Below are 22,513 nucleotides of genomic sequence, written 5' to 3' on the forward strand. Positions count from 1 at the left end.
ATATCTGATAGTTTGCTTACCTACATTTCATTTCGCTCTTTTAGTGGGGAGTCTTCCATTACTTTTGATTGCAGGTTCTTTTTTTTTCTCCCCACTTTAGGTGACTCTTTTTGTTTGTTTCTGTGATTCCTGATGTTTTTCTTTGCTGGCTGTCCTTGCAGGATGAGCTTCTATGGTAGGAATTTTATGGGATTCAGTGGTGTGGTCTCTTTGATCTCCTTGTCTGGACACTGTAGGTTTGCCCTTGCTTCAGTTCATGTGGGCTCTCTTGTTGTACTTGGGGTTTTACCTTTTGGTGTTTCTTTTGTTGGTGGTTTCTCTCCTGCAGTGGGTATACTGATGTTCATAAGCTCCCACCTATTCTGGTATGTGATCAGTGGCAGCACGTAGGCAAAAATGGATTAAGATAGCAGGAGAGTATTCTATGGGATCTAAAGTACCAACAAGTAGAGAAGAGATAGGAGATCCTTTGTATAGGTATAGTGTTAACTGTGATATTTCACCCAACTTGCCACTTTTTATGAAAGGTGAAAGAGATATAAGAATCTTGTTAGAGAAGAGGAGGATTGTGAGCTGAATCCACAAAATGAAGTACTTGTTTAAGGTTAGATGATGAGATATAGTGAGAGTAAAGGATAGAAAGTAGGCATGGTGTGCAAGAGAATAAGGTTAACCACAACAATAATAAAGCTCAGAAATAAAGTGAAATGGGCTCAGATCAGGGAGGGGTGCTGTGTAGTATTTACAATTGTATGGAACCACAATTATTTATAACAGTAGTGGAACAACAATAATATGACTAGAAATATATAATTTGGAGAACAAGAAAAAAAAGTACCTGATCAAGAGTAGTGTGTTATTGGAACACAAGTGAAGTGAAAAAAGGAAAATTAAAATACAATATGAAAGAGAGAATAAAGGAAACCAGTCAAACAATGCAGTTAAACAGAGGAACAAAACAGAGAACAGTAAACAGAAAGAAGAGAAATAAAAAAAATACTAATAAAATAAGAGAAGTAAATATGAAAAATAATAATAATACAAATAAATAATATAATGCCAATTCTATGGGATAGCAAAGTGAGATTTGTCTCTGTTTGTCAATTTTGGGGGTTAGCCTTGTGCTCCTCATTTGGATCTGTCTCTGGAGCTTTCACAACTCCAGGTCTTATTGTCTCACTTGGGGGAAGTAAAAAAAACAAAAAAGAGACAGAGAGAGAGGAAAGAAAAAAAATCACCTTCTTGCTGACTTTAAACCCATTGAGCAAGTTTTCTAGTCTTCCAGGATGCCACAGGAAGAGGGGACTGGGCTTGGGCTTCACTTTTCTTCCTTCCCATGGTTTTGGAAGGATGGGTGCCAGGTCTGGGATGCAATATTCATAGTTGCCTTACCTCCAGCGCAGGTCCTCCAGTGCAGTCCTTCGTGAGCTGCAAGTGGAGTGACTCAGCTGCTAGGCTAGCCACCAGAGTTAAGAGCAGGCAAGCTACTTGAATCAGCCTCAGGGCTAGCAGGACAAATCAGCTGCCTGGCAAGCTGCCGGAATCAAGTGGGGTTGGTTCAATGAATCCACTTGTCCAGCAAGAGGCCTCAGCTAAGCACTGTTGCACAGCTCAGATCATCCTCAGAGTGTGCCAGCTGCTGCAAAATTTCCTTACAAAATGGCTGCGAGCCTTTGTGTGTGTGTGTGTGTGTGTGTGTGTATAAAAACCTCTTGTTTAAGCCCAAAGGCCTTAACAAGCACCCAGCTTTTCACACAGCCCAACTTTCTAACCAGACTGGAGACTATCCAGGTCAGGATCTGACATGGCCCAACTCTTCTCCCTACTACAGGTGTCACCTGACTCCCCAATTTCTCTGGTAATGACCTAGCTGGCATTCACAGCCCCAGTGGGTGTATACCACCTCTGTTTGTCTCCCACTTCATCTCTATTCCCCTCAGCAACTTCAAGCACCCAGGTCCCTCCTGGTGCCAGGCTGCCCTCCCTGCTCTGGTAAGGCAGGCAGCTGCTGATCTAACTCTCCTCAAAGTATCCTGCGGCAGGTGCTGGGAAGGGGGTCACAGCAGCCCAGGGGGGATCCCTGCACAGATCCCAGGGACCATAGCATCCCAATGCAATCTCCTCACCACATATTTTTCAATATCCTCTAAAGTTCTGGGCCTTCGAACTTCATATAAGCTAGGACTCCATTGGCTGTTCACTTTGTCCCTCAAACAATCATCTAGGTGTTCCAGCTGGGCACGGGGAGAACAGGGCTCCACTCCCACCTACCTCGCCGACATCTTCAGTCTGCTTCTTATATCTTATATGTTCAATAAATGTCTCTATTTTTCATATTACATGGCAAGATACCTTCTGGACAGGCCCCATATATCACAATTTGTTTATGTATTTATTCACTGATGGAAATTTAGGTGGTTTTTACTTTTAGACTTTTGAATGGTGCTGTTATGAACTTTTGTGTACAAGTATTTGAGTACCTGTTTTCAATTCTTTTGAGTATATTTCTAGAGGTAGAAGTACTAGGTCGTATGGTAGTTCTATGTTTAACTTTTTTAAGAACTTCAAAACTTTTACATAGCAGCTGTACCATTTTACACTTCCACCAGCAATATATGAAGTTTACAGTTTTTCCACATCCTCATCACCTGCTATTTTCCATTTTTTTAAAACACTCATCATAGTAAATGTAAAGTGATATCATCATGGTTTTGATTTGTATTTCCCTAAAGATTAATGATGTTGAGCATCTTTTCATGTGCTTTTTAGAAACTGGTATATATTCTTTGGAGAAATGTCTATTCAAGTACTTTGCTCGCTTTCTAACTGGGTTGTCATTTTGTTATTAAATTGTAAGTGTATTTAATGTATTCTGAGTAGTATGTATAAATAGATAATTCATTAGATAGATGATTTCAAATATTTTATTCTATGGGTTGTCTTTTTCCTATTTTGGTAGCGTTATGTGATGCATAAAAGTTCTGAATTTTTATAAAATCCAATTTATTTGTCTTTGTTGCTTGTGCTTTTGGTGTCATATCTGTAACACATAGCCCTTCTGAGCTTCATAGTTATAGCATTTATATTTAGGTCATTGATCTATTTTGAGTTAATTTTTGTATATGGAGTAAGATAGAGGTCCAATTTTATTCTTATACATGGATCTCCAGTTACATCATTTATTGAAGAAATTATTCTTTCCCCATTGAATGGTCAGTCTTTGCTTCTTTGCTAAAATTCAGGTGGCCATAGATGTATATATGGGTTTATTTCTAACTCTCAGTTCTGTCACATTGGACAAAATTTCTATCCTTATGCCAATACCATACTGTTTTGATTAGAGTAGCTTTGTAGTAGGATTTGAAATTGGGAAGTGTAAGGTCTCCAACTTGTTCTTCTTTTCCACTGTTGCTTTGACTAATAGGGACTCCTTGCAATTCCACATTAATGAGGATTGGCTTTTCTATTTGTGTGCAAAAGCCATTGGTATTTTGATAGAGATTGTATCCAATCTGTAGATTCCTGTGGGTAGTCTTGTCACCTGAACTATATTAAGTATTACATCCTGTGAACACAGAATGTAATTTCTTTTATTTAAATGTTAATACTTTCAGCATTTATTTATTTATTTATTTATTTTGCAGCTTTCAGTGATGTGTCTTAAACCTCCTTGAGTAAATTTATCACTAGGTGTATTTTTCTTTTTGATGCTACCTTAAATAGAATTGTCTTTTTTTTTTTAATTTTCACTGCTAGTATATAGAAACACAAGTGATTTTTGTACTTTGAACTTTGACCTTATATTCTGCAACTTACTGAGTTTATTAGCTCTGTTAGCTCTGAGTTGTTATGGATTCTTTGGGATATTCTTTTATGTATATTCATGTAATCTGCAAATAGAGAATCTTATTTTTTCCTTTCCAATTTTGATGCTGTTTTATCTATTTCTTCCCTAATTGATTCTAACTAGAACTTTCAGTGCAATGTTGAAAAGAAGTGGCAAAAGCAAGCATCCTTGTCTTGTTCCTGGTCACAGGGAGAAAATTTTCAGTCTTTCACTATTGAGTATACTATTAGCTTGGGAAGGAGTGGATTAAAACTGTTACTTATCATGTCAAGGAAGTTCCCTTCTATTCCTAGTTCCTTGGGTATTTTTATCATGAAACAATGTTTAAGTTAAATTTTTTCCTGTATAAATTAAAATGATTATCTATTTTTCCTCACCTGTTTTATTAATATGATTGATTTCCTTTATTTCAGTTAATTTTTATAATATAAATTTACAAGTTTTTTCTTTTTTAAAATTTTAGACAAGGGAAGGGAGAGAGAGAAACATCAATGTGAGAAACGTCAACTGGTTGCCTTCTGCAGGTGCCCCAACAGGTGATGGAGCCTGCAACCCAGACATGTGCTCTGACTGGGAATGGAAATAGTGACCTTTCAGCTTGCAGGACAATGTCCAACCAACTGAGTCACACTGGCTGTGCCAAATTTACAATGTTTTATTTCCAGATTTAAAATATCCCAGAGCACATACATAAATACATGGGTAATAAAATATCTTCTCACTGTTAAAACATAACAAAAGCATATGGTAACAATTTATGGAAACAAAAATAGAGGATAGTCAGATATCATCTCATCACCATAAATTCCCATTGTTTGTATTAACATATATTTGTTTCCCTCTTAAGTTCTGTGAATATGCATGTTTTAGATGGCTAAGATCATGCAATAAATAGGATTTATGTTCTGATTTTTAAACTTTATTTTGACTTGTAAATGTAGACATGTGAGTTCCCACAAAGATATATAATATTGAATCACATTTCCCCACACATTAAACAAATTGCAGTTTTCAAAATGATAAAACTAGATGTAATCAGACCTATCCCTGAAAATCCAGAGCATTTGATCTCCGTGGGTCTGGTGGACTCTGATGGCAGATGAAAGGAGCCTAAAGTCTGTTAATCATTGGCAAATTGTGGAGTGGGGCTGGCAGTGAGAGAGGAAAAGATGGTCTAGGGTTGCCACCTAACACTAGAGACCCTTGCCATTTTACCATCCAGCTCATACAGAGTAGGTTACCCCCTGCTCCTGGGCACTCGAAAGAGTTAAAATTGGAGTTGCAATAGGATAAATCCTAATAAGGAATCAAGGAACCAAGTGAGAACTGAAAAGAATCTATCCTGATTTCCGGAACCTGTTCTACCTCTAAATAAGGGGCTGCATGGGGAAGAAGCATGAGACCACATACAGGCAAAGGTGATATTCAAAATACTTTGTAAATGGTGTGGTCTTTTACATCAATACAGACATCAGCATTTAAGTGAAAAATTCAAATACATTCCTTTTTGTTATTTTATTTTACTTTATAATGTATTTTATTTATTTACTTATTTTCTTTTTTATTGAATTTATTGGGGTAACATTAGTGAATAAAATTATATAGGTTTCAGGTGTACAATTCTCTAATACATCATTTGCACATTATATGTTCACCATCCTAAGTCAATTCTCCTTCCATCACCTTTTATTCCTCTACACCCTCTTCTACCTTACCTCACTCCATTTCACCCTGGTAATCACAATACTGTTGTCTGTGTCTATGAGTTTTTTTTCTTAATCTCTTCACATTTTTCACCCAGCCCCACACCCCCGCTCCCTGACAGCTGTCAGTCTATTACCTATGAGTCAGTCTGTATTTTGTTAGTTTACTTTGTTTATTAGATTCCATATATGAGTGAAATCATATGGTACTTATCTGTCTCTGACAGGCTTATTTCACTTAGCATAATGCTCTCCACATCCATATGATTGATTTACTTTTTGTATGTTGAACTACCCTGGTATTCCTGGCATATATCATGCAAGGTAATGATTTATAGTCTATTTTTTTTTATTTTGCTGGATTTGATTTGCTAGTAATTTGTTAAGGATTTTCACCTCTATGTTCATAAAAGATATTACTCTGCAGTTGTTTTATCCTTTGATGTTTGTGTCAGGCTTTTAAATCAGGGTAATCCTGGCCTAATAAAATGACTTACAAAATGTTCCCACCTGTATTTTCCTTGTTGATAGATATTTGATTAATAACTCAATCTATTTACCTGTTATAGATCTATTCAGATTTTCCATTTCTTCTTTTGTCAGTTTTGATACCTTATGTCTTTCTAGGAACTTGTCCATATCATCTAGGACATCTAATTCATTAGTATACAATTATAATACTTTTATTTCTGAAAGGCTGATAACAATGTCCCTTCTTTTATTTCTGATTTTAATTATATGTGTATTTTTCTTAGTCATTATAGGTAAAGGTTTGTCAGTTTTCTAGATTATTCAAAGAATTAACTTTTGATTCTGTTGATCTTTATTGTTTTTCTATTCTCTATATCACTGATCTTTTCTGTACCTTTTTATTATTTTCTCCCTTTCACAGCTTTGGGTTTAGTTCATTCTTATCTTTCTTCTTCCTTAAGACATAAAGTTAGGTTATTGATTTGAGATCCACCTTCTTTTTTAAGCAAGGCATTCACTACTAAAAATTTCTCTCTATGGCCTTTATTGTATTCCATTAGTTTGGTATACTTAAAAAAAAAAAACTTTATTGAGTTCTGGCCAAGATATAGGCCAGGGAGAAATGCTTCTCTTCCTTACACGACCCAAAGAGGGATAACAACCCATTCAAAAGCAAAGAACAACCAGAACTGCCAGAAAATCATTTGCATGGAAGCCCAACAACCTAGAAGTTAAAGAAACATTCATCCAGACTGGAAGGAGGGGCCTAGACAGGCAGTGGGGGCTGAGAGTACACACAGCAAGGCAGCAGCTGCAGATAAGCTGGGAGGAACAACAGAGGGGGTGCAAGACAGACTATAAAACCCAGGGTTTCGGCACAGGAACTAAAGACACAAAACCCCTGGATGTTAAAAATGTGGTGGGGTTGTAGTTGTGGGGAGACATCCAGCCTCACAGAAGAGTTCACAATTCACTTGTGGGAAGCGAGAGAAATGACAGACAGCAGAACGAGAGTGGAGTGAGCAGTATTGTTCTTTCTCTGACCCCACCCCCACAGACAGCACCACAATGTAGCAAAGATTATTGCTCCGCCCTGGCAAATACTTAAGGCTCCACCCATTACCACATAAAATGTGAACCAACAAGGAAATATAGCCCAAATGAAAAAACAGATCAAAACTCCAGAAAAAAAAACTAAGCAATGAGGACATAGATAACCTATCTGATGCAGAGTTCAAAACAGTGGTAATCAGGATGCTCACAGAATTGACTGAGCTCAGTCACAAAATGAAGGAAGAAATGAAGGCTAAACAAAGTGAAATAAAGCAAATTACATAGGGAACCAACAGGAAAGGAAGGAAACTGGGACTCAGATCAATGATTTGGAACAAATGGAAGAAATAAGCATCCAACCAGAACAGAATGAAGAAACAAGAATGCAAAAAAATAAGGAGAGGCTCAAAACCTATGGAACAACTTTAAGTGTTCCAATATCTGAATCATGGCGGTGCCATAAGGAGAAGAGGAAGAGCAAGACATTGAAAACTTATTTGAACAAATAATGAAAGAAAACATCCCCAATCTGGTAAAGGAAACAGACTTCCAGGAAGTCCAGTAAGCCCAGAGAGTACCAAAGAAATTGGACCCAAGAAGGAACACACCAAGACACATCATAATTGAGTTATCCAAGATTAAAGATAAGGAGATAATCTTAAAAGCAGGAGGAAAGGAGAGAGTTACCTACAAAGGAGTCCCCATAAAATTATTAGCTGATTTCTCAAAAGAAACCTTGCAGACAAGATGGGGCTGGAAAGAATTATTCAAAGTCAGAAAGGCAAGGACCTATATCCTAGATTATTCTATCCAGCAAAGTTATCATTTAGATGGAAGGGCAGATAAAGTGCTTCCCAGATAAGGTCAAGTTAAAGGAGTTCATCCTCACCCAGCCCTTGTTATATGAAATGTTAAAGGGACTTATCTAAGAAAAAGAAGATGGTTAAAAATATGAACAGGAGGATGACAACAAACTCACAAGTATCAACAACTGAAGCTAAAAACAAAAACAAACTAAGCAAACAACTAGTATAGGAAGAGAATCACAGAAATGGAGATCACATAGAGGGTTATCAGTGGGGCAGGGAAAGGGGAGAATGAGGGGGAAGGCACTGGGAATAATAAGTAGGCACAAAATAGATAGGGGAAGGCTAAGAATAGTATGGGAAATGGAGAAGCCAAAGAACTTATATGTACAACCCATGGATGTGAACTAAGTGGGGGAGGAAATGCTGGATGGTGGTGAGAGGCTGTGCAGGGAGAAGAGGGTTAAAGGGGAGAAGAAATGGAACAACTATAATAGTATAATCAATAAAATATACTTTAAAAAGATTTTGTTTATTTATTTATTTATTTTAAGAGAGAGGGGAAGGGAGCAAGAAAGAGAAGAGAACCATCAATGTGCAAGAGAAACATTGATTGGCTGCCTCTCATAAGACACCAACCAGGGACCTTTCCTGCAACCAAGCATATGCCTTGTCTGAAAATTGAACTGGCAAACTTTTGGTTTGCAGCACTATGCCCAACCCACAGAGCCATACCAGTCAGGGCTAATTTATTTTCAATTTTCATTTTTCTCTATTTTCTAATTTCCCTTGTGTTTTTTCTTTAGTTCCTTGATTGTTTAAGACTGTGTTAATTTCCATTTTTTCCAGTTTTCCTTCTGTTATTCATTTTCTACCTGCATTCTTTGTGTTTGGATAAAATATATTAGATTATTTCAGTCTTTTTAAACTTATTGAGATTAGATATGTGTCCTTACAAAGCTCTATCTGGGAGAATACATCATGTGTACTTGAGAAGAGTGTATTCTGCTATTGTTGGGTGGAGTGTTCTACATACATGTGTTTGTTAGACCTAATATGTTTATAATATTAAGACCTTTGTGTCCTTAATCCTCTATCTATAACAATTTCTGAAAATGAGATCTTGTAGTCTCTAACTATTATTTTAGAACTATTTCTTTATTCAAAACTGTCAGTTTACTTTATATATTTTGGGGCTCCAGTGAGTATGTTTACAAATGTTATATCAAATTTTAACCCTTTTATCAATATATTGTATAATGCCTTTCTTTGTCTCTTGTATCAATTTTTTTTACACAAGAGTTTTTTGTTTATTAAGTGTAGTCAACCTACCTCTCTTTTGATTACTGTTTTTATGAGCTGTCTTTTCCATATCTTTCAAGTTATGTGACTGCATTTTAAGTAGGGTTTGCTGTATATTTGGATCATATTTTTTATTACCCATGTGCCAATCTCTGTCTTTATCCATTTCTATTGAAAGTGATTTATGATGAATAAAGATTTCTTCAACTTGACATCTATTTTCTATATATTTTGTACCTTTTCTTATAATTCCTCCAAAATTGCTTTCTTTTTCTGTGCTTATTTTTTCTAGTGTACCCTTTTGATTTCTTCCTTGTTTACTTTTCTGTATTTTTTAAATTATTTTCTAGTGGCTACTTTGGGGATTACAATTAACATCCCTAATTCATAATAATTTAGTTTGATAATAATTAATATCAACTTAGATTCAGTAGCATAAAAACTGCTGCTGTGCACCTTCATCTTATCCCTCTTTATGTTGTTATCATAAAAAAATTATCTTTCTATATTGTTAGTTAACATAGAGTTATAGTTACTATTTTATGCATTTGTTTTTAATTTATATAGGAAATACAAAGAGGAATTACAACCACAAAATACAAAATACAGGCTTTTATATTTACCTATGTAGTTACCTTTACCTGTGTTCTTTGTTTGACCTTGAATAACTGCCTAGTAATTCAGGCTGAAGGATTCCCTTAACATTTCTTGTAAGGCAGGCAAATTGCAACAAACTCCCTCAACTTTTGTTTATTTGGAATGTCTTTCAATTTCTCCTGCATTATTGAAAGATAAACTTGTTGGATGTAGAATTCTTGCTTGACAATTTTTACATTTCAGCACTTTAATATGTCATAATATTGCCTTCTGGCCTCCATGGTTTCTCTTGAGAGATCTGCTTTAATCTTACTGAGGATCTTGCTACTTTTAACTCTTTCTCTCTGGCTTCTGACAATATGACTGTAATATATTGAGTATGGAACTCTTTGAGTTTATTGAGGGTTTATTCAACCCTCTTGAATTTCATTGTACTTCCTGAATGTGTAGATTGATACCTTGCATTAAACATAGGAAGTTTGGACCATTATGTCTTGAAATATTATTTCTGTCCTTTTCCCTGTCTCTTTGGCTTCTGGGACTCCCATTTTACTTTTGTCAGTATGCTTAATGGTATCCTATAGGTAGGTCTTTAGGCCCTGCTCTTCATTCTTTTTTTCTTTCAGCTCCTTGGAGTGGATCATTTCAATTGTCCAGATTCTTCATCCTGATCAAATCTGTTCACTCTTTGTAGTGGATTTAAAATTTCAGTAATTGCCCCTTTGAGCTCTATAATTCTTTGGTTCCTTTTCATAACTTCTATCACTTTATTGGTATCCTTTATTTGTTCATACATTATTCTTCCAGTTACCTTTAATTCTTTGTGCATGGTCTCCATTAGCTCTTTGAGCATTGTTAAAAGTTGATTTAAATTGTTTATCTAGTAAACAAATGTCTGGGCTATCTCAAGGATGAGTGCTGTCAATTTTTTGTTATTGTTGTTTTCCTGTGAATGGGATGTACTTATTTGTTTCTTTGTATGCCTTATAATTTTTGTTAAAATCTGGATGTTTTTTAATATTTCGATATGGTTACTCTGGACATCATCAGATTATCTGTCTCATCCAGGTTTGCTATTGTTGATCGCTGAAGATTGTGATTGTTCATTTGTTTACTTTTTCAAACTATTTTTCAAAGACTATATTCCTTGTCATGTGTGGTCACTGTGGTTTCAGTCCTATTACTCAGTGGTCAGTGATATAACGTAGACTTCCTTAAACTTCTGGAACAAGTTTGATCAGATATTCAAAAAAAGAAAAATTAAATATTCACTTAATTTTTAAATATTAGCTCTGAGCTGGGGCACTCACTTCTTCTATACTTGGCTAGGAAACCTACACTTATGTCTTACTTTACCTCTTGTTTTTCAAGAGTCCTAAAATCAGCCAGAGGTGCCAGCCTACTGATTTCTCAGGTGTTTTCTGAGCGTGTATTCAGCCCTCGGCATGCATATTGCTCCCTGAATTCTTAGATTTGTACTTCATGTTCCTTTAAAACCTTTTCTATACCTTGTATTTTCCTTTTCAGCTTCCTCATTCCCCAGTATTTGGAGTTGGAGTTGTCTACTGCTTGACCATCAACATTCCTTGACTCCACGGCCATGGATAGTATATGTCCTTAAATGATTTTAGTTGAGCCCCACCCAGGAATCCAGTCCAGCTCTAGAGGGGCAAAACAAAGGCAAGCCTCTACATTTGCCTATCAGGAAACCACCAGACAAATAAAAACACAAATCATTCTCTTCAGAAAAAGGTCTCTATGATTCTTCCCTGGCACAGAAAACTGCACCAAGAACATGGGTCTTTTCCTTACTGACCCTGCTGAACTAGGGTGAGAGGAGTGGTAGTAGGAGGGTAAGCACAAATGATATGATACTTTCCTCAAACTTAGGAGCCTCTTTTTTAAGTACACTGATTTCTGTAAGTTTTTCATTAAATGCTAGAGTTCCAGGAAAGGTTGATTCTCTGTTTTTCCTACTATTGCTTCAGAGAAGGGAAAAAATGTAGAACAGTCCTACTTCACCATTTCTCATATCACTCATGTTGAAAAATTTTAACTATAAATTGAGTCTCATTAATAGTTATAGGACAATTAAGCTTAAGTATTTCTTCCTGAATTAGTTTTGATAGTATATTTCTTTAAAGGAATTGGTTCATTTTGTCTACATTTTCAAATTTATAGGTGTAGAACAGTTCATTTTATTGCCTATTATCCTTTTAATGTTTTTAAGGTCTGTAGTAATTATCCCCCTTTCATATCTGATATTAACATCTGTTTCATATAGTTTTGCTCATTCTAGGTGCAGCTTTATCAATTTTCATAATTTTTCAGAAAACCAACTTTGTTGTGTGTTGCTTTTTCTTATGTATTGTTTTTCAGTTACAGTTATGCTGCCTTTATCCCCATTGCTCACCTCTACACTGTCATTCACCACACCCACAGTCAATACCTCCTCCATTGTCCATGCCCATGAATCCTCTATTTGTGTCCTTTGTTTTCCCTTTGCCCTATTTCCCTTATTATCCCCTCTTCTGTCCACTCTGGTCACTGTCAGTTTGCTATTTATTTCCAAGTCTCTGGTACTATTTTGTTTATTTGTTTGTTTTGTTGATTAGGTTCCACTTACAGGTGAGATCATATGGTACCTATTCTTTCTGCCTGGCTTATCACTTAGCATAATGTTGTCTAGTTCCATTCATGCTGTTGTGAAGAGGAGTTCCTTCTTTCTTTCTGATGTGTAATGTTCCATTGTGTAAATGAACCACAGATTTTTTTAAGGAAGACCTTTTTTTAAGAGTTTATTTATTTATTTTTAGAGACGGAATTTGCATATTGTTAATGGCTAGTGATGTTGAGCATCCTTTCATATGTCTCTGGGCTTTCTGTATGTTATCCTTGGAGAAATGTCTGTTCAGATCCTTTGCCTATTTATTAATTGGATTGTTCATCTTCCTGGTGTGGAATCATGTGAGTTCTTTATATATTTTGGAGATCAAACCTGGAGATCAAACTTGGTATCCAAGTATCCAAGGTATCCAAGTTATCCAAGGTATCATTGGCAAATATTTTGTCCCATACAGTTGGTTCCCTTTCCATTTTGTTGATGCTACTTTATATATCCATTCAGAAGCTTTTTAGTTTGATGTAGGCCTATTTGTTTATTCTTTCCTTTATATTCCTTGCCCTACAGGATGTATCAGTGAAAACATTGCTGCATGAGATATCTGATATTTTCCTGCCTATGTTTCACTCTAGGAATTTTATGGTACTGCTTCTTATATTTAAGTATTTTATCCATCTTCAGTTCATTTTTTGTATAGTGTAAGTGGTGGTCTAGTTTCATTTTTATGCATGTACTTGTCAGGATCTCTCAACACTATTTGTTGAAGAGGCTATTTTTACTCCATTTTATGTTCCTGCCCAATTTGTCAAATATTAACTGACAGTATTGACATGGGTTTATTTCTGGGCTCTCTATTCTTTTCCACTGGTCTATGTGTCTGTTCTTATGGTAGTACCAGACTATTTTGATTGCAGTAGCTTTGTAATATACTTTGATATCAGTTATTGCCATCTCTCCTACTTTGTTCTTCTTCCTCAGAATCACTGAAACTATTCAGGGTCATTTATGTTCCATGTAAATTTTTGAAATGTTTGTTCTATCTGTGAAATATATCATTGGTATTTTAATAGGGATTGTGTTGAATCTATAAATTGCTTTGGGTGGTAAGGACATTTTGATGATAATTCTTTCCATCTATAAACACAGTATATGCTTCCATTTATTTGTGTCTTCCTTAATTTCTTTTTTTATATATATATTTTATTTATTTATTTTTAGAGAGGGAAGGGAGGGCGATAGAGAGAGGGAGAGAGAGAAACATCAATGTGCGGTTGCTGGGGTTTATGGCCTGCAACCCAGGAATGTACCCTGGCTGGGAATTGAACCTGGGACACTTTGGTTCCCAGCCCGCGCTCAATCCACTGAGCTACGCCAGCCAGGGCTATGTCTTCCTTAATTTCTTTCTTCAGTGTTGTGTAAGTACAGGTCTTTTAGCTTTTTGGTTAGGTTTATCCCTAGGTACTTTGTTTTTCATGTTGCTATAGCAAATAGGATTTTTTTCCTGATTTCTGTTTCTGATATTTCATTTTGGTATACAAAAATGCCTTCAATTTCTGAATATTGACTCTGTATCCTGCTGTTTTGCCAAATTCACTTATTAGGTTGAGTAGTTTTTTGGTGGAGTCCATAAGGTTTTCTATGTGCACCATCATGTCATCTGCAAACAGTGACAGTTTTACTTTTTCCTTTCCAATTTGGATGCCTTTTATTTCTTTGTCTTGTCTGATTAATGATGCTAAGACTTATAATACTATGATTAATACACAAGTGGTGAAAGCAGACACCCTTGTCTTGTACCTGATCTTAGTGGGAAAGTTTTTAGTTTTTGCCCATTGAGTATAACATTGGCTGTAGGTGTCTCATATGTGGCCTTTATTATGTTGAGGTATGCTCCCTCTACTCCCACTTTTCTGAGTGTTCTTACCATAAATTGATGCTATACCTTCTCAAATGCTTTTTTTGCATATTCATATGATCATATGATTTTTGTCTTTGGTTATGTTATGTAATGATTTGCAAATATTGTACCATCCTTGCAACCCTGGGATGAATCCCACTTGATCATGGTGTATGATTTTCTTAATGTATTTCTGGATGTGGTTTGCCAATATTTTGGTAAGGTTTTTAGTGTCTATGTTCATCAGTGATATTGCCCTGTAGTATTCTTTCTTTGTTGTGTTTTTATCTGGTTTTGAGATTAGGAGGATGGTGGCCTCATAAAAAGGGTTTGGAAGTCTATCCTCTTCTTGGATTTTTTGGAATAGTCTAAGGAGGATAGGGATTAGCTATTCCTTAAATGTTTTGAAAAATTCTCCTGAGAAACCATCTGGTCCAGGGTTTTTGTGTGCCAGGATTTTATTGATGACTGCTTTGACTGCACCAGCAGTTATTGATCTGTTTAGGCTTTCTGCTTCTTCATTCAGTTTTGGAGGATTACATTTTTCTAGAAATTTGTGCATTTCACCTAGGTTTTCATTGTTCTTGGCATACAGTTCTTCACAGTGATTTCTTACAATCCTTTGCATTTCTGTGGTATCAGTTGTATTTTCTCCTTATTCATTTCTGATTGTTTTTATTCAGTTCCTCTCTCTTTTTTTCTTGATGAGTCTGCTTAAAGATGTTGATTTTGTTTATCTTTTCAAAGAACTAGCTCCTGGATGAATTGACCCTTTGAATTATTCTTTTAGTCTCTATATCATTTTATTCTGCTCTGATTTTGGTTATTTCCTTCTTTCTACTTGCTCTGGGCTTTGTTTTTTTATTGTTCCTCTAGTTATTTTAGATTTGCATCAGGTTGTTTATTTGAAATGTTTCCATCTTCTTTAGGTAGGCCTGTATCACTCTGAACTTTCTTCTCAGGACTGCCTTCACCCTGTTCCATAAGTTTTTGGTTGTTGTGTGTTCATTTGTTTCCAGAAACTTTTTGATTTCTTCCTTGAGCTCATTATTAACAAGTTCATTGTTTAATTGCATGCTATTCAATCTCCATGAATTTGAATGCTTTTGATGTTTTTACTGAGGTTGGTTTCTAGTTTCAAGCTCTTGTGGTCCAAGAAAATACTTGATATGATTGCAATTTCCTTAAATTTGTTGTGGCTGGTTTTGTGTTCTATTGTATGGTCTGTCTTTGAAAATACTCTTTGTGCATTTGAAAAGAATTTATATTTTGCTTCTTTGGGATGAAAGGTTATATATATATGTATATATACACACACATATATAACATCAGTTATATATATATATATTTTATATATATATATATATAAAATCAGTTAAGTCCATTTGATATAGGGTGTTATTCAATGCCACATTATCATTACTGATATTTTGTTTGGATGATCTATCCATTTATGGCAATGGGGTATTAAAATCCCCTAGTATAGGTATGTTGCTGTCTATATCTTTTTTTAAGTCTTCCAAGATTTTCCATATATATTTAGGTGCTTCTGTGTTGGGTGCATATATATTTACAATGTTTATGTCTTCTCAATGGATTCTTCCTTTGAGTATTATGAAGTGACCTTCTGAGTCTCTTTTATGGCTTTTGTTCTGAAATCTATTCTGTCAGATATAAGAATTGCTACCCAGCTTTTTTTTTACTGTGCATTTGCTTGGAGTATTATTTTTTCCAACCCTCCACTTTCAGTCTGTGTAGGTCTGTTTTTCTGAGGTGGGTCTATTATAGGTAGCATACATGCAGGTCATGTTTTCTTTTCCATTCAACTATTCTATCTCTTTTGAGTAGAACATTTATTCCATTTATATTTCAGGTTGTTTTGATAGTTACTTATTCATCCCCCCCCTTTTTATCTGTGTTTCTCTCTCTCTCACTCTTTTTCTTCCACTTTTAAAGCAATCCCTTTAGTATATCTTGCAGTGCTGCTTTGGTGGAGGTGTATACTTTCAGTCTAGTTTTGTTTGGGATACTCCTTATTTGCCTTCCACTTTAATTGAGAATCTTGCTGGTTACAAGCCTTTACTTTTCATTACTTGGAATATTTCTTGCCATTCCTTCTGGGGAACTGTTGAGAAATCACTTGCTAGCTTTATCAGAGCCTTTATATGTTACTTCTTGTTTTTCTCTTTGTACTTTTAAGATACTCTCTTAGTCTTTAAAATTTGGCATTTTAATTACGGTATGTCTTGGAATAGGCCTCTTTGGGTTCAACTTTAATGGGACTCACTGAACTTGCATGTTTTCTTCCCCTCTCCCAGTTCAGGAAATTTTCTGTCGTTATTTTTCTAACAGGGTTTCTATCTCTTGCTCCTTTTCTTCTCCTGGTATTACTATAATCCAAATGTTGTTATGTTTCAAGTTGTCATGAAGTTCCCTTAAGCTATCCTCATGCTTTTTGAGCCTTTTGTAATGCTACTGCTCTAGCTAGGTATTTCTTTCCACCTTATCTTGCAGCTCACTAATTTGGTCTTCTGTTTCATCCTGCTTGCTTGTATATTTTTTTATTTCAGATATTTTATTCTTCATTTCTTCCTGGTTTTTGTTTATAGTTTCGTTTTTAAAAAATACTTTTAAATTTTATTGTTGTTCAAATGTTTATAGTTTCTATTTCCTTTCTCATGCTGTTTTGATTCCCACTGTTCTTTGTAGTTGTCACTGAGTTCCTTGAACATCCTTATAACCTTTTTTAAAAAATTCTATGTCAGATTTATTGCTTCCCTCAGTTTCATTTACATCTTTTACTGGGGAATTTTTCATTTCTTTCAACGGGGGTGTGTTTCTTTGTCCCCATTTTCAGTCAGTCTTTTTGTCTTTTTCTGTTTTTCAGGGTTCTCTGCTTTGCCTGACTGTCTTCAGTGGGTGTACTTTTGTGATAGGAGTTCTGTGGGACTCAGTGGTGCTGTCTCTTTGATCCCACCATCTGAATCCTCTAGGGTTTCCCATTCTTCTGTTTGTGTGTGCTCCCTTCTTGTACTTGAGTTTCACTTGTTGGTGGCTCCTTTGTTGATGGATTTTCCCCTCCAGCAGGCTTACTGGTAGTCAAAACTCCGACTTTGTCTTGTATGCTCTTGTACATGTATTGTTCAATAAAGCAGTATTACCAGAGAACCACACCTACCCCAGCAAAAAGAACCTCCCTACCAAATCAGCAATCTGAATCTCAATTGAGTAAAGGTTAATAACAGTGAAGAGAGATTATGAATATTATAAGATATAACAAAGGGAATATGAGATGACTGAAAGAGGGATAATGTTTTTGAGTGGGAAGAGGTAGGAGAATTGATAAGAATAAGGATAGAACCAAGGTGAAGAAAAGAAGAGAAGGAAATTTAAATCATAAGTAAAACACAGAGGAGTAATGGGAACAATGTGGTAAAAAAAAAAAAAAGGGAAGTGTATACTATGAGGCCTGAAGTATAATTGACAAAGTATTGGACCAACAGGAGCAAAGTTACAGAAAAAACACAGCAGGGTCAATAGCAATGACAGATGATTGAAGTTTAATAAGTTGAAACTCAAGTAAGAATATTGTACAAAAAAGAAAAATGAATATGAGATGTCTACAATAAAGAAAAATTATTTTGAGAGGATGGGGGAGCAAGCTCATAAGAGTAAGGAGTAAAACCCAGATTGAGAGAGGGAAAAAAATGAAATACAATTCCTCACTCAACTGATCAGGGACAGGGGAAGGTGAAACGGAGTGAGAGTGGGGAAAGTATTCTATGTGATTTAAAGCACAAACAAGTAGGAGTTCCTTTAAAGAAGTACACGATAACTGTGGTATTTTTCCCAACTAGCCACTGCTTATAAAATGTGGAAAGGAAATAATATTCTTGTAAGAGGATAAAAAGAATGTGAGCTAAAGAGTACTTATGCAAGGTTAAATGGAGGAGAAACAGTGAGAGTTAGGGATAGGAATAGGGCATAGTGTGAGAGAAAATAAAGTTTACAACACTAATAAAGCTCAGGAAGATGGTGAAATGGATTAAGACCAGAGAAGGTTGCTGTGTGAGGTTTGGAGTAACAATCATATGATGAGATATATATAATCTGAATAAAAAGAATGAAAAATAAAAGACCAAGAATAGTGAATTGTTTGGAATATGAGTGAAGTGAAAGAAGAAAATTTAAAATGCACTATGAAAGGGAGTAAAAACAAACAAAAAATAGACAAAAATAAACAAAAAATAAACAAAAAATGAAAAGAAGAAAGAGAAATGTAAAAAACACTCAAGTTCTTATAAAGAACAACGTGAAGTTTGTCTTAGTTGTTGATGTTCACTTTGGTACTTCTTTCTGGATCTATTCCTGGTTTTCTCTCAGCTCTAGGTTTTACTGTTTTACCCTTTAAAAAAAAAGTCCCTCAATGGTTGTTAAGCCTTTGCAGTTCTTCCAGGTTCCTGGAGGTCGTGGGGTGTTAGGTTCAGTTTTCCTTTTCCTTTGTTTCTGCTGAGGAAGGGGGCTCTGTCTGGGCTACAATAATCACCTGTGCCCAGTTTCCAGCCCACTGCCCTCCCAGCACCCTGAGTCCCTCACTCTCCACTCTGTGCAGTTACATGGGGCTGGCACCAATAAATCACCTCACTTTTCACCCTTTTGATCAATCCATGAGGTGTGCTGTGGAGTCAAATTGCACCCACAATCTTCCCTCCTTGCTGGCTGAGCAGCTGCACGTACAAGGTCCCTGCCCAGCATGCCTCAGTTCCCCTTTTGAAAAAATCTCTGTGGGTGCCACTACCACTCAGAGCCACTGCCTGGCTTTCCAACACACTCCAACCCTCTAGCACACAGGTGGCAAACACAAGGCCCACTGACTGAATCCGACCCTCCACCTTGTCCTATATGGTCCTGCACCTTGTTTCTGCCTGGCTGCAGCGCCAAACTCCTTGCCCCTAGTTAAGGAGTAATTACACTTTTACAGTCCTAAAGTTACATTTGGCCCTTTGAAGCAACTGCAAGGCTGATGTGGCCTCCAGTGAAAATGAGTATGACATCCCCACTCTAGCAATTCAAGAGTACATCTCAGTCACAGCCTGTGGTGGCCCACCTCTTATCTAAGCTACAGGCGCTACCAGGATCCCACTCACTCTCTGGCACTCTCCCAGTTGGCCACCACCTGTGTGCATGTGTGCTGCCTCTTTTTCTCTGGTAACTTTTTGCATTCCAGTCTCTGCTGGGGCAGGTCTGTGATTTCCCCAGCGTCGGAGGGCAGGAAGCCACTAGACTGCTATCGCTGACCTGGCTGTCCTCAATGTTGTGCCTGTGGCAGCCACGGTTTTTGGCGTCAGGCCAAGGGGCTTTCCCTGTCCTATAAAACCTCCTTACCGTCCATTTTGAACTGTCCTCTGTACATTTTGGCTTCCAAACTTCATATCAGCTAAGATTCTGTTGGCTGTTCACTTTGTTTTTCAGAAAATCAGCTAAGTGTCCCAGTTGGGTACACAAGCAAGTGGGCTCAGCTTCCACCTACCTTGCTGACAACTTTTCTCTTGAATTAACACTTTCAATTAATATAAATATTTTTTCCCCAAACAAACACAAAGTAGTGGAAAACACTACTCACCAATATTAAGTAATTTCAAATAGGAAAAAAAACTTAAAAACCAGAGACTGAAGACTCACAGGACAAATAGGAAAACAAGTAAATATAAAATATAGGCATGTTAACTTAGGAAAAAAATAGCAGAACAGAAATTTATCTCAGATAAAAAGATTAAATTATAGCCCTGGCTGGTGTGCTTCAGTGGTGAATGCTGACCTGCAAACCAAAGGGTCATCGGTTGGATTCCCAATCAGAGCACATGCCTGGGTTGCAGGCCAGGTCCCTGGTAGGTGGCACATGAGAGGCAACCACACATTGATGTTTCTCTTCTTCTGCTTCTCTCACCCTTTCCCTCTAAAAGTAAATACATAAAATCTTTTTAAAAGATTAAATTATAGTGCATATAAGGGAGATGCAATATGGACGAAAGTACAATAAATGTCATACAAGACAGAAATGGATAGATAATATAGTGGGGGTGGTGACAAGAATCAACAAGGATGAGGAAGAAAATAATAGAAATAAAGGTAGTCAAAGTGGAATCTCTAAGTAACAAAACGATTAAGTACTGAAGAGGACTAATATTTAAAACTATGATTCAAGGAAACTTTTCATAAAGAAAACAAAAACTGAGTCTACATACTGAAAATGCTGTCTTTGTTCCAGAGAGAATTGACCCAGAATGGTAAACACCAAGAGAGATTTCAATAAACTAGATGTATTCAAAAGTAAAGGGAAAAAAGTCCTCTGGGTTTCAAGAGAAAAAGTCTATGTCACTTGTCAAGGAAAGAAAATAAAATTGAGCCCTGGCTGGTGTGTCTCAGTGGATTGAGCACCAGCCTGCAAACCAAAGGGTCACCAGTTTGATTCCCAGTCAGGACACATACCTGGGTTGCAGGCCAAGTCCCAGTGGAGGGCACGCAAAAGGGAGCCACACATTGACGTTTCTCTCCCTCCCTTTCTCCCTTCCTGTCCCTTTGTCTAAAAATAAATAAATAAAATCTTTAAAAAAATAAAATAAAGTTGATGCCATGGTTATTAGCAACATAAATAAATGAAACAATAGTAGAACTGTGTTTTCAAGAAAAAATTATGAAACTAGAATTTATATCCAGTCAATATGCTCTTCAATTGAAAATACTACATTTCGGATTCTTTGCAATATAAATAAAGCAATTATAAGAGGAAGTTTAATAGCCTTAAATAGTTCTATCGACCAAAATGTAAGAATGAAAATAATTAGCAATATGGCTTTTTAGCCATTACCAAACCATATAGAGACAGTGTGAGTTACCCTTCCCCTTTCTTCCAGTAGTTATTGATTTCCAGTTAAAAAGTTGTATTATGTTTCTTTCCCCCATGGCTGCTACTCTGATGTAAATGTTTGTTTACATTTCTCTAAATCTAGCAATCCTCTGATGTTCCATTCTATTTTAGTTTTATTCTAAACTACTAATCTCCTTTTATAACTCTAGTGCTTACATCTGTCTCTTCAGTGACGCCCCATTATCTGTATTTGCATCTACAAAGTGAAAGAGTGAACATCCCAAAGATGTATAAAATAGTCCACATAGTGTGAAATAGAATATTGACTCATATTTTTCTTTCATATAAATAAAAAACTTGTCAATTTTTAATAAAAGACTTATAGATGTAAATATATAGTATATTCTTGACATTGTGTATGCAAAATATATTTTAATATCCAAAATGACAAAATCAGAATTACTCCATGTTTTGTAACCTGACTTGATTATCACATAACTCATTTGGTTCTACACCGTGTTCTCATATTAAACTGTCTTATTTGTAGTTTTGTAAAGGCATTTTTGATGCATCTGTGCCTTTGCCAATTGTTTTCTTAATTCCTGAAGTTTGCATAGTAAGTTTGACCACCTAATAAAATTTAACTTAATACAATGTACAAAACTTCTGCCCCATTTGTGAACATCTTATATCTTATACATACTTCTGTCATAGCACCTGCTATGTGTACTACATTTAAGAATTTACATCCCTGTCAGAATGTAAGCTCCTTGATAATAGTTGTTTTCATTTATGTTTGTATCTCCAGCAGAAATCCAGGCATCGAGTGATATCTTAGTAAATATATACTGAATAAATATTTTATCTATATATAAAGCAGGGTGCAGAGTAGCACTGTATCTTAACTTTTCAGGATAAATTCAATAGTTAGCTCAGTAAGACTTGGTTTACACATGTCTCTTCAATGGTACTTTATTCTGCTTACTTCAGTTTGAACTGAAATATGTTGTTACAGGGACCAGTAACATTCAAGGATGTTATTGTGGAATTCACCCAGGAGGAGTGGCAATTACTGGACACTGCTCAGAGGACTCTGTACAGGGAAGTGATGCAGGAGAACTATGGTCACCTAATCTCAGTGGGTGAGAAAAACTCCCCTCTCTGTAATTCTCAGTAGTTTGCATTTTCTTCCCCAGTTGTGAAATATGTAAGTTTGAATATTTGTTTTGTCTCAGGTGTTAAAATTGATTAGTCCATTGTAGGTACCAGAAAAAATGTGTCTTCACCCTCCCAACTGAAGAGTCTAAATTTGCTAAGCCTACTGGGATCTTCATTGTTCTGCTCTG

General features: G+C 36.1%; 1 protein-coding gene across 1 annotated transcript in view; it reads left to right on the forward strand.

Moving 5' to 3' along the window:
- The window catches only part of ZNF25 (zinc finger protein 25), a 52,179-nt gene that overhangs the window by 22,586 nt on the left and 7,080 nt on the right, over window positions 1-22,513 (forward strand). The window contains exon 3 of the mRNA XM_045841793.1: window positions 22,183-22,309. Coding sequence (XP_045697749.1) covers window positions 22,183-22,309 — 127 coding nt within the window. The remainder of the gene's footprint in view (window positions 1-22,182; window positions 22,310-22,513) is intronic.

Source organism: Phyllostomus hastatus, unplaced genomic scaffold, assembly GCF_019186645.2.
Source record: "Phyllostomus hastatus isolate PE091 unplaced genomic scaffold, TTU_PhHast_1.1 phas_contig_38, whole genome shotgun sequence".
Classification (NCBI taxonomy): Eukaryota; Metazoa; Chordata; class Mammalia; order Chiroptera; family Phyllostomidae; genus Phyllostomus; species Phyllostomus hastatus.